The sequence below is a fragment of the Cygnus olor genome, chromosome 1, assembly GCF_009769625.2.
Source record: "Cygnus olor isolate bCygOlo1 chromosome 1, bCygOlo1.pri.v2, whole genome shotgun sequence".
NCBI lineage: Eukaryota > Metazoa > Chordata > Aves > Anseriformes > Anatidae > Cygnus > Cygnus olor.
This window is the reverse complement of record NC_049169.1, coordinates 33267784-33285480: the sequence shown is the minus strand read 5'-3', so window position 1 is coordinate 33285480 and position 17697 is coordinate 33267784. Positions and strand designations below refer to the sequence as shown.

Below are 17697 nucleotides of genomic sequence, written 5' to 3'. Positions count from 1 at the left end.
GCAAGTTGAAGTGTAACGGCATTTCTGTGCTCTGTTCCAAGCTGTTGCTGACCTGTGAACCTCTATTTCTCCAGATTCCAGGAACGACTTCTCTGGGAATGTCCGTCTTCAACCTCAGCAATGCCATCATGGGCAGTGGCATTCTAGGCCTCGCTTTTGCATTGGCCAACACAGGAATTCTCCTTTTTTTGTAAGTGTGAGCGGGTTGAGGATCTGATCTCTCTGCAGTGCGAGTGCAGTGATTGATGGTCCGTTTGAAATGCACTGTGTTATTTCACTACATGAAGTCGCCAACCTGTATAAGTAGCTTGGAGTTCAGAGTACTGGTGGATGGTCAGTTGTTTCGCTATCTAAAGATGCACCCAAATAGTCAAGTACAGCATTCAAACCTGAACATATTAGCTACGTGTTTCAAACATATTTTTTTTCAGTCAAAGTGGTGGGGGGAAATAGCCACTAGTTGTGCTTCTGGAGCAAATTATGTCCATGCCGTTGACTACTGACCTGAGCCTAGCCAGGGATTTTTCCTATGGTCTACAAACTACACATACATTGAAAACAGCAAATTTATTCAGTAGTAATACTTGCAGTGTGATAGTACCTACTTCTTACTTGTGTCACAGGTTCTCTACAGCTTTCAGCAAAGCATGGTGCAATAACACTTTTTCGACCAAGAAAAAAGAATATTTGTATTCTTTTAAATGTTGTGTATAGTGTTTTCATCTCACTCCCACAGTTTCTTCTGTTTCTTATATGAGAGTCCTTATTAGCCAACATAAATACAGCCAAGATTTGAGTATAAAAAAGAGTTGAGGTAGAGTACTTAACTCCACCAAAAAAGAGACATTTCATAAAACAGAATTTTATAGTTTAAAAATGAAACAGTGCCAATGAATGAGTAAGACACAGAATACTGTGTTATTCTGGTTTGCAGTATGAGACATTTCATTGTGAAAAGTGATTGTTAAGAAATCAGTTGGGAATTGTGTGCAGAATCCAGTAATAAATGTTCATTGAGGGAAGAAATACAATAATTTACAATATTTTAGATCTGTTCAACATGGTTATTAAGTTTACAGATCACTCTACAGAGGTGTCATTTCCTGAATGTCAGAACCTAAAAATCTAGAACTTATGTTATTTCTTAGGGTTTTTTTGAAAATATATAATATGAGCTCTGCGTATAGCAGGATGGATGGCCAAGGTGGTATGTATAGCCATCTGCTCTGAGGTTTCATGCCAGCATAGCTACATCCGTGCTGCTAGAGTACAGTTTGCTGTGGTTGGGAGTGGCTGGGAATAATCCAAGGAATTAATTGACTTACATTAAGAATGTACAAAGTCTCATATTTGTGTTGCAACTAAGCTAGGCTATAAAGTAGATGGACTCTAATTTAGATCTTTTTTTATTTTATGCAGAGGGATTGAGTTTATTTAATATTTAATATTAATTTATTTATTTTTTTTCTTTTTTCTTTTTTTAACCTGCATATGATAGTAACCTGTTTATGATTCTCCACCCATGCTCTCTGATAAGCACACCTCAGAGGGCACAGACTGGGGTTTGCAAAAACTGCTGTAACCAAAAAAGTCACGTCTACTCAGCCTTGTTACCTCTTCTGGGAGACCAGTGTCTCAGCTAAAGAACAGTAACTTTTTACATCTGCTCTACAAGAGGAGATTATAGAGCACCTTCAATTTCACCCTCAATTGCTTTAGTTTTCCATAAGTAATCTCATCCTCTTCTCTCTCTCTCTCAGCGAACAGTTTTTCATGAGAGTTTAAGTGAAATGCATTTGCTCTAAGGATATAAAAAGGCATTTTCTTATAAGTGAAGTAGATCAGATAAGTGGTGTGAACACTAGCAAAACATCAAACAACTTGTGGTGGAAACTAGGCTAGTCTTGGTCCGAGCAGTGAGTGTATAGCTGCGTACCACCTAGCTGTACAAAAAACCACCAAAGCTGATAGCTGGGTAGAGGTTTTATATAGTAAACAACAGCATTATTCTCTACAGAATTAGACCGTGTGGGTTTAAGTGAGGGTAATTGTTTTTGTTAGTTTTATAATGACTTTAGATCTGTTGGCTTGGAGATAGATCAGCCTGCTGAGATGAAAGGTAAGGAAGCTAGCAGGACCTTTCTGACCGGGCAAGCAGAGATTTTGCCTTTGAAGCCTGGAGATACAGCATCTTAATGTGCTGTCTGTAGTTATGCCTGAAAATTGAACTGCTTTAAATTGTCCTTTCACCATGCAATAGACTCGTAGTTAAAGCTAGACCATTATTTTCATATTTTTGCTCACACTCTTCAGTCAGTGCATTTTTCCCACAAATGTATGGTTCTGCTGTCTCTGTCCCAGGCAGATCTTAGAACCATTTCTGCTTTACAAGTGATAAAAGACGAAGTCCTAGCATGAATTTGATTTCTTTTTGCACATGAGAAAGCACTTACATTCATTACTCTAGAACAGCAGAAATCTGGAAAGTTTCTAGTTTGCTTTGTCCAGGTCATCTGTCTGCCAGTACTGGCTCGCACCATCTCTGAAAAATAGAAAGCAGAGGAGGAAGAACTGAAGGAGCATTTTCAGCTCAAACAAAGCAGACCCAGCCTGATTGCCACTCTCACAATTTTTATGCTACTTGAGTGTGAAATGTGCACCCACTGCACCAGGATCAGTTCAGATCCTATATTCTTGGCATAAGACATACAAAATAAATATGATGATGGGTATGTACTGTCACATAATATTTGCATAGCTGATTGCCATAGTAAAGTGTCATACTTTCTAGGCAAAACAGCTGAGGAACTCAGAGGAACTTAATCCTAATATTTTTAGTAACCACAACCTAGACCAAAGAAGAACGTCCTTTCTTGTGTGAAAAAAAGGGCAGAAAACCTTCTTGCTGCAGAAGGATGGCACAAAAGGCTTGGGGAGATACAAAAGGGCCAGGCCAGCTAGGAATGGCAGGAGCACTCGTAGGTAGCTCACCCTGCTGGTGGTTTCACCTACCGCAGAGCGATGGATTGCACTGCAGAGACACGTGGGCCGCCCAAGTGTGAGGTGCCTTCAGCCCATACTTAGCCCCACAGTGCATGGGGTCTGAAAAACCCTTCTGAGACACGGAGCTTGTTGGATGAGGTGTGGTGTGAGGCGACAGATGAAGTTTCACTCTGCTTTCTGCGGCCGCCTCTGCTGAGGCCGGCTGGAAGCTGTCACCAGGCTGGATGACCTGTGGTGGCATGGCCCTGCTCTGCCTCACTCCTCCGCGTCCCATGCCTTGTGGGGTTCAGAGCTGCTCCGTGCAGAAGGCAGGGGGCTGCACAAGGCCCCCGGGCCCTGCAGCCTGGACTCCACGGAGGGCTGGGGACAGTAGGTGTTTGAGCCAGCTTGGTAATGTGGCAGCTGTGAGCAAACAGCAGCGGTGTCGCAGGAACAGTTTGTTCTCCCTAGCACTGTATCGGTCCCCTGCCCTAAACTGTTTATTCTGGATTTGTTGGGGGAGGTGAGCTTTGCATGTGCTGATTGCTTGCAGAGCTGCCAGCACTGCTTTAAAAGTAGGCAAAATAATAAGTATTGAGACAACAGCACGAGCTACCCCGCTTCTGTTTTGAATTTGCGCGAGGCGAGTGGCAGGGACGTTTCCTTTCCTTTCCAAGGGGCGGTTCTGGCGCGAGTGTCCCTGTCCGCACCGCAGTCCTAACACAAACAAGTTCCTCATGCAGTGCTAAGGAAAACGCCAAGCATCTCCGTGCGGGTCCTACGGGGAGCTAAGGACAACAGATCAGACAAATACCTGGCTGCTCGGGAGTGTTATTTTTACCGCTGTGAAGACTCCATGAGCTCAGTGCCTGCAGAACGGGAGCTTTTAATATTAAAATAGACTTGGTGCTGGCTTGTGCAGCCAGGGCCACTTGGGGCTGGGAGTGACTCAGCCTGGCTGCCGTGGCTGTGAGCACCATGCCTCCACACAGACAGGGGCGTAGCGGGTCTGGAGGGGACATGGGCAGCAGCAGGGCTTAGCAAGTCTTTAAAAAATGGAGCAGAGTGACCTCAGCCAGTGCAAGCTCCTTTCCCCTCACCTCCCCAAGGAGAAACACCCTTTGGGCTGTACGAGAAGCGTGGTGTTGCTGTCAACCATTTCTCCACAAAAGAGCAGTTCCTTCTACCACCTCCCAGCTCCTCCGGCCCTAAGAAACTAGTGGGTCGGTATTTGGCACTAAAGTGTTTCTAGTCCAAAACGGTAAAAAAGGGGAGGGAGGAGGCTTCGTATCCTGATCCTTCTACATGTTCCTATGAAAAAGATGCGTTGCTGCCTATCTGTGGCAGCAGCATGTTTTCTGTTAAATTTTAGGCTTGTTTTCCTCAGTGTCCCAGGGGTAGTTGTCATAATAAAGAGAGGAATTGCCAACAGATTGTCTGAATGCTCTTCACACACATCATGAAAACATCATCAGGTCTTTGTGTGTCAGTGTCGGAGGGGAAGGCACACACAGTGCTTGGCTTAAAGACATAGAGCAATGAGCAAATGTGTTTTTATGCGCTTAGCCCCCGGCACTGACTAATTATCATTTGTGCCAGCAAGTTCCCTACACAAACAGTTCAGTCATTGCTTCCTGCAATTCTTCTATGTGCGAAGTCAAACTATGGATCACGGCAGAACGGGGAGTGACATCAGTGAGGGAACACCTGTCCCTTCCTGGATGAAGCGTAAGCCTTTGCTTTCTGCCTTTACTCGCAGGAGAAGACAGTCTGTGAGTGGTGAGGGGATAGGTGCAGGCTCAGCTGTCTCAATGCCTAACATCTAAAGCCCAGAGGCCCCAACCCTTGGGATCACTCATTGCAAGGACACAGACAGAATTGAAGCTAGAGACCACATTATTCATCGAGCTGAGTTCACATTCAGGTCCTTTTTGCCTGTGGAGGGCTGGATGGAGCAAGACATCTCTGGGTGGTATTAACCTCCCTCCCCTTCCCACTTCTTCGGCACTGGGAGGCACATAGAAAGCCATTGAGGCACCCCTCTGGTGGCATGTGACACGTGTCTTGGGAAGAGATGCTTGCATCTGGCATGGAAAGCTTTAAATAGAGGACTTCCTTCTGAAATTTTTACTCGGCCTCCAGAAAAAATGCTTTAGACTGGGTAGTGAGGAATATACCTGGCTCATCCCTGCTCTGATTAAATCCTAATTCCTATATGATGAGACATTTTCATTCTTGCTTCCCTCAACAAGGAAGGGTATAACTCAGTAACAGGCTGCATTTTTTCTAAGTTTTACTTGGTTGAATTCCTCTGCATACAAGGCTTTATAGCTCCTCTCTGGTCTGGTGGAACTGCAAACAGCTTGTTAATCACTCTTGTTTATAGGGCTTTTTGCATTCTCAGAAGATTATAAAAAATATCTTGGCATCAATGGGAATATGACCCAATGTGTAAAATATTGCAATGTTAGAGCTCTGCTTTTACAGTAAGCTTTATCTTTCATTCTTTTGTAGGCTGCTTTTGGTTTCCGTGACATTGCTGTCTATTTATTCAATATATCTCCTGTTGATGTGTTCAAAGGAAACAGGTAATCTAAGATGTTACTGTACCATTTCAGTGGACTTGTAAGGAATAAGAGGTAAAAAGTGCTCAGAATAAGGCCAGGTACTTTGTGAAAGACAGAGTTTCTATCACTTTGCTGACACAAAATAAAGTCCTAAAAGATTGTGGGTCAGAAGCCCAGAATTAAAAATAATGTATGTCATGGCAAAGGAGAATGACATCTGACCATCACTGTAAAGAGAAAAAAATCAAGCCAACGAGTGGATTCTGCTGCAAGGAAATGTTTTTAGTGAGCTAGAAGGAACAGCTCAAATAGTTTCTTTGCATTACAAAATCAATTGCAAATGAAATATAATGAATCTCTGCCTATCCAGGTAAGCCAGCTTACTTGGAAATACAGCTTGTTGTTAACAGCTAGTGTGAAATTCATGAGTTTTCCTAGAAGAAAATAAAAAGAAACAGTTCCTCCACAGAGAGTAGTATAACTCTAAGCAAAACACATTTCTAAACACAGAAATTAGAAGTTATCTACAGTGTTAAAGTGGCTTTGTGCTCTAAGTCAAGAGTGTCTTTGAGTAACAACCTCTGAAGACATATTTTTAAAATTATCTGTGCATAAGAACACTGTCGTATTTGAATACGTAATTTGGATGCACATGAGTTATTATTATAGTGTGTGCAAAGGCAGCAACTACTTATTTAAACTAGGTGTGAAGGCCTAATTGTTGACACATTTGTGCCCTATTAGTTCCAAAATCTAAGCCCTGGTTTCTGTGCTGCTGGATCACTGATACATCATTACAACTAAGCTCAAAGTTATTGTTTATACAAGCTTTAAACAAGAAATGTCAGCTATAAGGAAATGTAGAGAAAAACAAACAATGAGATCCATTTTTAAAATAATCTGTTCGCTGTAACATCTGCAGTATTTCTCTTTCTGTTCTTGTGATTCTCACCATCTTTACAATATCCAGTCTTTTTTTTCTCAGCCTGAATCACAGCCAAGGAAAAAAAGCATTTAACAGAAACACAATCCAATTAATAGAGGAGTTTCTCAAGCTTGACAGATACTTAAAATGAAGTTTTAGTTATAATTGACACTGTTCCCTGCTTTTACCAAAAACATACCACATTTGAGAATTCACAAGTTAAGGCATCATCATTAAAAACTGTAAATCACCCTGTGAACTAGTGGCTGCCTTCATTTGTATCATTTAGTCAAACCAAGCAGAATTACAGAGTTGCAGTCTGGTGTCTGTTGTGGCCAGGCTGCCAGTACTGGCTTGTGGTCCCTGCTGTACTGAATTTGGTCTGGAGAGAGGGCCTTCAACCTTTCTCTCATTGAGATTGCAAAGCTAATATGCCAGAACTTAAAATGCCACTAGGGGTATAGATGGACTCATTAAGGGGGTGTAAAAGCCTCGTTAAAAGCCTCAGTCTCATGAATGATTGGTAGCCAAAGACAGCATTTATAGATACCAAGAAAACATTGCTCCATAAGTTTCAGCCCTAGCAATTACAAGAGAGCTTTCTATTTAGTAACAATGGAAAGATATAGTTGTACAGAGGAAAGGTTAGTGGGAAAGGAATCACAAGCGGTTTGACTCAACAGCTTTTGCTGGTGAATTCTTTACCTTTCTCCCCATTTCTTTTAACACAGGCTGCATGGTGTATGAAAAGCTTGGTGAGCAGGTCTTTGGCACCCCAGGGAAAATGATTGTCTTTGGATCTACATCTCTTCAGAATGTTGGAGGTAAAGGAGATGAGGGATATTAAATCAAAACAAAAACAAACAAACAAACAATAGGGGAAGATCTTAAAAATGTTATGCCTTCTAACCAGGCAGGTTCCCCATTCTCTTTGTAATGTCTTGGGATCCTCATGCTCCTCCGTATTGGTCTCAATAGCATTTTGCGTGCAGCCCTTTCAAGATGCTGTATTACTGAATGATCGGTATTTTACAGTCAGTTACAGTTCTCGGTCTTCTATCATTAGAATTTGATGTGGGAAAATGTTCATGATGCTTCTATGTACTTATTCTACAAAATATGTCATCTGTTTTCTAAAGTGATTTCTTGTTCCACCAGCAATGTTGAGCTATCTCTTCATAGTCAAAAATGAGCTGCCTTCTGCCATAAAGTTTCTAATGGGAAAAGAAGAAACTTTTTCGTAAGTTGAATATATTTTGGTGATTAGATTACAGAATTTAACATTGTCTAGGTAGTCTTGAGCATATGTTTATAAAAACCCTTAAGTAGATCACAGGAATATCTCAGTGGATTAATAAAACACTAGAAAACTTTGCAAAAGACAAGAGGATGGATAGGAAATTAAAGGTGAAGTCATCAGTAGTTACTCTCTTTGCACACCAGATTTTTGTGCAGAATTACAAGTTTTGTCTTTTACAGTGTAGGGCAAAACTTAAATATATTGGGAACAATGCAAGTTTAAGATATATTTTTACTTGCATTTTTAACATCTTACAGGACTTTTTTGCCCCTGAAGAAAATTGTCCTATACTAATATATGACAAAGGCAGAATATTATACTTAGATTTCTGCCAGTTGTCACTCCTTGACATTTACCAGCTTCTTCAGTAGAGGGATGGTATTTCTTTATAGTAATAAATATCCTTTACACAGGATTATATGATGTATTGTAGAGCACAAAGAAGAAGGTAAAGATCCCTTTCCTCAGGTTTTCATACTAAACAAAGCAGTGAAAGTACATCACACAGAACACCAATAATGCTGCATCTGAGGCAGAGCAGTGCCATGTTTTAAGAGCTGGATGCCAAATGACTGGCACTCTGCAAAGTTCAGATGTGGCCCCTATCTCTCCTTCCATAGTGTAAGGATATGGAAGATGCTTCTGTAATTGCAGCAAAGAGGATGACTGAGTGTGAGGAAAACCAGAGAGGGTTTAAGGTGTGCTCACGGTACTTTTTTAATGTTTTATACAGGGCATGGTACGTGGATGGGCGGATTCTTGTTGTTATAGTGACGTTTGGTATCATCCTCCCTTTATGTCTCCTTAAGAACTTAGGTAAGATGTAAATGCCATTGTGAGTATAAAATACAGGAGCCCAGACATTGTGCGTCTGACAGCCACATTGGCAACTCAAATATAATAAAAAAATTGTGCTCTCATTGTAATTTAAGCAGCCTCTCTGGTCCAGGAAGAAGCTGTGTTTTGAGCATCTTGGAAAAAAGAAGGTCTAATTTGTTACAGCGGTTGAACTCGGTATAAACCAGCCTCATCCATATAATTGGGGAAATTGATTTTAAAAAATATGGTTAAGAGGGTGTTTATTTCATAAGGTGACCAACTCTACTGTGTGTGGCCTGTAAAAATATATTCACAAACAAACTGTAAGATTATAAAAAATTGCTTATTTTTCTATCAGCATGGAAATTTTCAGTGGTTGGGTTAATTGGAGGTGTTGGCTTTGTAAGTAAGGTGTGTATAGAGAACCACATTTCCAAATATGTTTGAGTCCACAGAGATACCAGATGGTGCACTATGTGTGTTTTAAAGCCATGTAACAAGTTTTGGCACTGAATTCCTCTTGGGATCTTCCTTTTGAGAAACTAACCCATAGTAAGCTCACATTTCTCTGCATAGTGGGGAATCTGGGTCATGTTCTGATTGCAATTTCACATTTTCAAGTATGTTTCAATTACCACAGCCCCTGTCAAAAGTAAAATTAGTTAAACTACTGTAACGATTACCTTTGGGAAGGAAGGTGTGTGTCACATTGGTTAGATCAAAGCCCTGGTCTGTCTGAAAGCCGGAGGCTTGCAACGTGGAAGGCTCCCACACCAACCAGGAATGCTTTTGTCCTGCCCAGAAGCTTGTAATACATATTAAATGTATAATGCATTTAAATTCTTCATTCAGTAGAGAATTAAAAAGCAAGAAACGGCTAATAAAATAACCTTGTGTAAGATTTCTTTTTAATTTATTTCAGGGTATCTTGGCTATACCAGTGGATTTTCATTAAGCTGCATGGTATTTTTCCTCATAGTGGTAAGTTAAGCTTGGTCTCTTCATTGGATTAGTCACTTGATAGCATATTCAGAATTTCTTAATTCAATTAGAATTTGCTTTTTAGTATTATTCTTAACAGCTGTTTTCTGCTTTTGTCCTAGGTTATTTACAAGAAGTTTCAAATTCCCTGTTACGAATTGGAGCTAAATGCAACATCACCTATCCTATCAAATAGCTCAGCATATGAGCATATGTGTAAGCCAAAGTATGTTATCTTTAATTCCAAGGTATGTTTCTTTTTATGATACTTATTTTTGATTCACATAATACATGCACCTACACTCCATGTCCTTAATCAGCTCAGCACCACGTAGGGCCTGCCCCTCCATGCTTCCACACGTGCTCCGATGGCGAATGCACAATGGGAGTCCTTGCCCGGTCTTATGGAGGAGCCATAAACACCTGTATCTCCTTGCAGTCTTGCTCTGCTGCTCCGTTCCCCAGGAAGCTGAGATAGGCTGAGCTGCCTTGGTAGTACGTGTGCTAAGGCCGTGAGCCCGAGATGCCACCGGACAACAAATGCTTTGTTTAGGAGAGTTTTCCTTTCTGCTGCTTCTTACTGCCTGTGCTGTGACTGAGTTCTTAGGCTGTGGTTCAGCAGACACTGTAAGCCTGCATCCAAAGGCCAGAAGTAATCTGTCTGTCCTTCTGTGCACAAACCACTTCTTTGTGACAGGGTATGTGTTTTTATAGCCATATGGTGAACTGGATCAGGAAAAGGATACAGTCGAAAGCTAATCCAGCAAAAATTTGATTGCCTTTCAGCTGGATGCTTTCCTCGATCGCCACACAGCTGCACAAAAAGTTGTGCCAAGAGAGTGCGAAAGAGCAACTGGCTGTAGCTGTGGGAGCAGGAGGATTGCTTCTTCCAGCTGTGCCGGTTTGCAGTGATCCTTGCACGGCACCTTACCCAGTAGGGCAGGGTCCTCGGATTGTCACCATTGCGTTCATAGAGAATGCATATGTATAGTATATGCCTGAAAAAATTAAGCTGTTTAAAAAATTCATCCCGCCTGCCTCAGTCCAAGAAGTCAATGTGAACTAATTTGAGCACTTTTCTTCAGCTGTGGGCAGCGATCGGCCCAGAGCCAGTGTGACTGACCAAGAAGTAGTCAACTTGGTGGGCAGTAGCGACATGGGAGTAGGTACATTTTAGATAGATAGTGACAAAAGGCAATCTTACTCTCCTGAAGTAAGCGTCAGTGTTTACCTCAGAGTCAATAGATACCCATCAGAAGGATCGGTCCATCTGAATGAGGCACGCTGGACCTGAGCTTTAGAGATTTGCTCTCAGGGCCAAGAGTTTGCCAATCAATTTAGCAACTTAGATGTGTGAGAGGAGATCCAGTTTCACGGGATCACAGAATGGCTGAGGCTGGAAGGGACCTCTGGAGGCCGTCTGGTCCAACCCCCTGCTAACTCAGGGGCACCCAGAGCAGGTTAACCAGGACCACGTCCAGATGTCTTCTGGGTATCTCCAAGAGTGGAGACTCCACATCAACAGTGTGCTGGAAGTGAGTGAGAGAAGGCAGCACAGGTCTGGCTGTAGAAGGACCACCAGAGAGCAAGTAGTGTGCTTTCTGAATCTCACGGGGTGGGGACATACCCCACTGGGCAGCTCCAGGACTGCTTCTGTGGCAATGGTTGTCCTGTGGCCAGCATGAGGAAAACTCACAGCACCAGGGAGAGCTGCCCATAGGGATCAATTCATTTTATCCTCCCAGGAGGACCTGTTTTTCATGTGATCTCAGCTCGTACCGGTTTCCTGGGGAGAATGGAAGTGCTTGAGCTCTGAGATCATTCATAAAGTTTGGCCAAATGGTGACCACTGAAACCCGCTCAGATTTTTGGTTGAGCAGGGGGTGAGGTTCCCCTCAGAGGCCCTCTGCGCTTCGTAGTGACGTAACGGTCTCTCTCTTTCCCCAAGGAAAAGCATGCTCCCTCCACACTCCTCCTAGCCCTTTTGTTGGCCTGGGAAATGAAGGGGCTCAGTCTGGTACCTTGAAATATCCATTTATTTGTAAGTTCTGCATTCCTCTTCTCTTTTCTTACAGTCTGGATATGGGCTTCATCTTCAGGACTTCAGCCTTAGCACCACGGGTGCGCACCCCTCTCCATACCGAGGCAGGGTAGCGTAGCGGTGACCCACCATACGTCCGTCCCCCTTACACGTGGCGGTGTGCTAGTGTCGGTGGCAGTAGCTGGGCAGGGAGACCCATCCCAGGGAGCAAAACCCACAGCCGCGTGGCATCCACCACTGCGCGCTGAGGACAAAGTCAGGGCTGTGCTTGCATGACCAGCGCCAAGATGTTGTCCTCCCACTGAAAGAGCGCTGCTCTCCATGTTTTGTTAAATACGTGCCAGTTGACAGGTCTCCTGCCTTCTCTGAATAGGGCTTTCAACGTTCAGTTGAAGAGTCCAGAGAGTTGGGAGCTGAGGTAGCTGAACACAGACCATTTCTTTATGACTCTGGGTAAAATACTTATTCTTCTTAACTTTTTGTCTGAAACTCTCTCTGAACAGACTGTGTATGCTTTGCCCACCATCGCTTTCGCGTTTGTGTGCCACCCGTCAGTCCTTCCAATTTACAGCGAACTTAAAGAGTAAGCCTTTCTCTTTTCTTTTTTTTTCAGTTAATTGTTTTGCACTGTTTTGCATGGAAAATGTTAGTGCAGAGGTGCTCTGAGTCATTCGTGCCATTCAGAGGAGATATGCTTTAATAAAACCAAACAAGCCAGTGAGTGTGGCTGTCAGCTAGGAAATCTGGCCTCCCAGATGTGCCATTGGGGTGGAGGGAAGCTGAGGATAATGCAATACTTTGGGAGTTTTCTCTGGAAGTACACAGCAGCCTGGGGAGAGCCAAGTTGTGCCGACCGTTATTTTGCATAGGAGGGAGACGTGTGTTCAGCCCACGGCATTTGTTCCAGCGCAACTAAAAATCTGGTGCAATACCAGAAACAAAAATCGCTTTCAGCCTCGCCTGTGCTGCGACGCCATCGCCAGGACGGCTGGCTTGGTGCAGCCTCGGGCAGGGCTGTGGGGAGCTGGGGCCCGGCCATGCTGCGGCCTTGCTGGGGCCTGGCGTGGGGCCTGGGCCTGGGCAGGCGGGGGAGGCACCAGAGCAGGGGCTCGGGAACAGCCAGACCCCTGGGGACCCTCAGGGTGCCCTCAAAGCCCTCAAAGCTGAGTTTCAAGTGGCTTCAGCAGGTGCTCCGGGGCCTGTTGAAGGCATCCCTGTGTGGATTTAAAAGCATATCTATTTTTATACACTATACTTTATATATTTCAGAGCAAATATCTAAAAATGAAATGTTTACACTTAATCTATTTTGCTACAGTGGTCTGTATACACCTATTATTTCCTACCCATGGAGGATACAAATGTGTTGTTTTTTTCTGCAAACATTCAGAATGTTGTTGTTTGTTTTTTTTTTTCTTTGTACACTTCTACTGTCCTTATATTTTGGCCTTTTAATTTAATTACTGAAGTGTTTAAGGGCTCTCCCTGCCCACTCAGCTTCGCCCTTCCCTCCGGTTACAAGAGTATGGCTGGGGAGCAGAGCCACAGGGTGGTCACAGCATGTCTTTACTTAAACTCCAAGGTCCATTGTCCCGCCTTTCTCTTCCCTATGCAGCTGTCAATTAATTCCTGTTTTAAATGAAAATGCATTCATGAGTCTCTGCAGAATTGATATGTTTATGCAAAGGCTTGATACATTTTTAAGCAGCTATTCAAAAACACAGTCCAACCGTTTTATTTGTTCTCTTCTTTTCTTCTTTCCCCAGCCGTTCACAGAAAAAAATGCAGTTGGTTTCAAATATCTCATTTTTTGCCATGTTTGTGATGTACTTTATGACTGCCATATTTGGCTATTTGACTTTCTATGGTAAGTATGCAGACTTTACTGATCAAAGCAAAAAGGGAATACATGTGAAGTCAGTAACAAATTCCAGCTGGAAAGAAAAGTCCATTCACTTATATTAAAATACTTTTTCAAATAATTTTCCTTAGTGTTTTCATGCTGAAGGTACAAATCTTTTCCTGTCTTTCCCCTGTGGATGACAAGCACAAGTGAAAGCAGTATTTACAAAAGGCATATTCAAAATATGAGGAAGAGATTTGTTTAGCAGAACTGGGGATTAGCTGGGCCCTACCAAGATTTTCATTCCAGAGTCCCTACCTGAATTTTGTGTGCCTTGGTAATAAGTGATGTGTGACTGGTTGTGCACATCTGTATAAAATGTGACAGGTTTGAGAGCAGGTCCTAGGAAATGGGTATCAAATGATCCTTCACAGCTTTTTTGCTTTCCTGCTGGTACTTTCATCACTGAGAGACAAAGGACCACATGTTTTTCCTGTGTCCCTAGGGTTCACTCCTTCAGGTGTTGGTTAAATAAATTGGCAGCAGAGGTGGTGAAGCTCAGAGGCATGTCCCAGCTCTGCAGATGAAGGATGGTTATTTCAGTGTCTGGGACTAGCACTGTCTCTTTTCATGAATATTGATTCACTTAAAGAAACAAATAAATTATGTTGTATTGCTGTCCTAAAGGAGTATGTACAATTTTTAAGTAAATAGGATAAAATATGAATGTGGCCCAGGAAGCTACTCCCATTTCCCTGTATAATGGAAATGTTGATATGTAGTGTGTTTTCTCATAGACCACTAAAGGGTTATGAGACAGATGCCAAAATTGACATTCACCTTTTACCTCAGGGTCACCGAAAGGTGTTCAGTCTTCTCCACTGTGTATTCCAAGTGACCTTTTTGTTACAATCTCCCCATTTGTGACACCATTCATTGTAAGCCACCTATTGCAAGGGAAAGAAAATAGTAAATATGAAAATTGGCTTTTTTTTTTATCTCAAAGGTGTACCTGTCTTGTTATTTGTTTTCTCAGGCTCTCGTTCTGCTCCTAAGGCCTTGAGCCTGCATGCTCTGAAGTAATTTGAAGTCATCAGTTCTAATTTTCCCCATAAAACTGATGGAGGTGAGGGGGTATCTGCTGCAAGTGACTGCAGCAGCAGCTGTGCTCATCCGACTGCTGCTAGCTAGAACATTTTCACAGGCATGCATTAGATCAGTAGCCCCGTGGGGGGGCAGTGGGAGTGAATCAGCACGAACCCCTTCGCTTTGGCAGGGAGGAAGCTCTGGTGCGGTTGCCCCAGGGATGTGAGGAGGCAGATACCCATAGGATCCTCTCCGGGAACCTCCCACACCCCACGGAGCCCGTGGAGGAGATACGCTGCACCCTCCTGGCCCCCTTGGGAGGGAGAAGCAGAGGAATTTTCCTCCCGGAGCAGGCATCCCTGCACATGGACACCGCGTGCCTCTGCGCAGCTCCTCTGGGGCTCATGCAAGCACTGACGATCGCAGGATCGGTGCCATGAGAGGCAGCACAAAAAGGATCTGAGGGAATGCGAAACCTCTCCGCTCCAATCCTCCTTACCCTTGGGACTGACAAGATTTTGCCTTTTATATGTGCACTTGGTTTTCTAACCTCTTCCCTGCCTGGGTAAGCCCAGGGTTTTTATTTTGGCCATTTCTTTTTTACGCCAATAGTACTTGTCTGTTTGCTGTGTTCTCGAAAGTGTTGCAGTTATGACTATATTTACATTGCAGAATTACAGAAAAGAGGTGTTTTTCTTCCCCTAAAAGGTCACTGTGGTTGGGCTCTGTGGTGTATCTAGCTGAAAGGAAAACAGACCTTCAACTGTAAGCCTTGCCTTTCACTTCCTACCTGGCTGCAGTCCGTGAGCGGTACAGAAGTTGCAGTCTGTGCTCGCAGGAGCAGAGTAAGCTCTGTGTCGCAGAAGCTGTGCATGTGCCCGGCTTGAAAACCCCACTCCTAACCTCCAGGGAGGTGGGAAAGTATTTTCTTTCTCCTGGTGGGAATTCAGGCGCTGAGAGATGGTCTCGCCCCGGAAGGATGCCCTGGGGGGAGCGTAGGCGTTTCGCTCTCAGGAAGAGAAGGTTTTACCACAGTTTTGATCTACAAGTGCCCACCGAGTTCCTCTTAAGGACTTCGGTTTAAGAGCTATTATGTTTTTCTGTCAGCTTTCTAAGATTAGCGGACAGAGAGAAAACTCGAGCTGTTCTAAAACAGAGGGTAGCGAGCGTGTTTCTGTGGCGCATTTCACAGCCGCCTCCCTGGGTTGCTGTTCCTAGATATTCAAAAGGCACAAAGCAAGCACGTAGGTCCCCCGGCAACTTGCTTTTCCCATCCGTTACCACTATTTAATCTGAGTGCAAAGGAAGCCTTTTTGCAGGAGGGCTTATTAAAGCATCGCCAGTGCCTCCCTGCTAGGCACCCCCAGCGATCTCTCTTGGCCATGCCGGGAGCGTTGGGCCGGCGCGGGGCCGAGCCGCGGGCACTGCCGAGGAGGGGCGGCAGGTTCGAGAGAAGAAAAAAACAGAAGGGCAGCCCTCCGAGGAGAGAGGAGCTGCCCGGGGGTTTGAGTGCAAATGTCAAAATGTCCCGCTGAGAGCTGACCTCAGCCGGGCTTTGTTCTTGTTTGAGAACAGAGGCACTGCTTTGTGCTGGGAGTTTATTTGCTGTTTAGACCAATTTAGCTCAACCTTGTAATTTATATTAAACTCAGCCGTTGCGGTGCATGTGGTTATTTTTATATCATTTGAAACTTTAAAACAAGCCCACAGAACTGATTAGAAGTAGCTTATTTCACTTTACTTATTTATTTATATATATATATATATGTAAGCAAGCTTTTGTGCGTGTCTCACTGTTGTCTTTCCTACAGTGAAAATTACCTTAGACTTAGGCATGTGCTGTCTTGAATTAGGATGCATTCCTAAATCAGGGCTCCAGAGGATTAATCTGGAATAATGGGATCATTAGGATTTGGTTCAAAGTGCTGTTTTAACTCAAGAATGTTTCATTCCATACTCTTTTGTTTACAGATAAATCACTTGTTGTTCAAGAAGGCTGTTGTTAAGCAATGATTTTTTGTGAATGAATTGCCTACTTGCCGGAACACTTACCTTATTGTCTTTTCCATAGACAATGTGCAGTCAGATCTGCTTCACAAGTACCAGAGCAAAGATGACATCCTCATCCTGACAGTGCGCTTGGCTGTGATTGTTGCAGTTATACTCACAGTGCCGGTGCTGTTTTTCACTGTAAGTAAAAGGCTCCACGTGGTTTGGAAGTAGGTAATGTCTGTATACGCTGGATTTTTTAAAAACACAGCTTGGTCATTTCCAAGTCAGTAATGCTGCAGCAACAAAACAAGAAATTGAGTTTGGATCAGTCTTTTGCCACACCAGATTCCCAGTAATTTCTGGAGAACTTCTCCCTGCAGGAAATAAATGATTCGCTTTTGGTCTTAAATCAGTTTTAAATTGAATCCACAAGGGCCTTCTCTTCCTTCACATGATTTCACTGGAGCAGACTCAGAAGTGAAGTTCATTTTTAGGTGCAGAAGGACCCCAAAAGGCATGCTAGAAAGAGAGGAATAGCCTACTATGGATGTGTGTAAACATACAGTTGTGGAATATCAAATTAATTGCAAGGATTGTTTCAAAGGGTATTTTGTCAGAGTCCCCACAATTTCTGTCAGATCCGTGTAGAGCCTATTGTCACATGAAGAACCAGTTAAAATAATTACAGGGAGCTTTGAACTGGCTGATAGACTATTCCTGACATCAAACTCTCTCTCTTCCTACAGGTACGTTCATCATTATTTGAGCTGGCGAGGAAAACAAAATTTGACTTATGCCGTCATGTTGTGGTTACTTTTGTCCTTTTGGTTATCATCAACCTGTTAGTCATTTTTATCCCGACCATGAAGGATATTTTTGGAGTCGTAGGTACAGTGTCCTGGCTTTGTACTGCTAATACAAAACTGTTGCTAATCAGCAGCATAATAATTATGGTGTTGGCAACTAATAAAACTCATTCATTTGAATTTTGCAGGTGTCACTTCTGCCAATATGCTGATTTTCATTCTTCCTTCATCATTGTATTTAAAAATTACACATCAGGATGGAGCAAAACTGACTCAGAGGATTTGGGTATGCGTTCTTTTCCGGTCAATGTGTTTGTCTTATCATTTCTTAAAATGGGCTAGACGGAAAACCTAC

At 43.2% G+C, this 17697-nt stretch overlaps 1 protein-coding gene across 3 annotated transcripts in view; it reads left to right on the top strand.

The window, feature by feature from the left end:
- The window catches only part of SLC38A1 (solute carrier family 38 member 1), a 40140-nt gene that overhangs the window by 15207 nt on the left and 7236 nt on the right, over nucleotides 1-17697 (top strand). For 2 of the 3 annotated variants that reach the window (XR_005818271.1, XM_040551798.1), the window contains exons 4-15: nucleotides 75-190; nucleotides 5497-5570; nucleotides 7206-7298; nucleotides 7633-7714; nucleotides 8508-8590; nucleotides 9516-9574; nucleotides 9697-9822; nucleotides 12119-12198; nucleotides 13382-13482; nucleotides 16616-16734; nucleotides 17283-17424; nucleotides 17531-17628. Coding sequence is in view for 2 of the 3 variants with exons in the window: in XM_040551798.1 (XP_040407732.1) it covers nucleotides 75-190; nucleotides 5497-5570; nucleotides 7206-7298; nucleotides 7633-7714; nucleotides 8508-8590; nucleotides 9516-9574; nucleotides 9697-9822; nucleotides 12119-12198; nucleotides 13382-13482; nucleotides 16616-16734; nucleotides 17283-17424; nucleotides 17531-17628 (1173 nt within the window). In the remaining variant the exon portion in view is untranslated. Of the gene's footprint in view, nucleotides 1-74; nucleotides 191-5496; nucleotides 5571-7205; nucleotides 7299-7632; nucleotides 7715-8507; nucleotides 8591-9515; nucleotides 9575-9696; nucleotides 9823-12118; nucleotides 12199-13381; nucleotides 13483-16615; nucleotides 16735-17282; nucleotides 17629-17697 lie in introns of all 3 variants that reach the window. The other variant, XM_040551789.1, reaches the window with a different exon arrangement.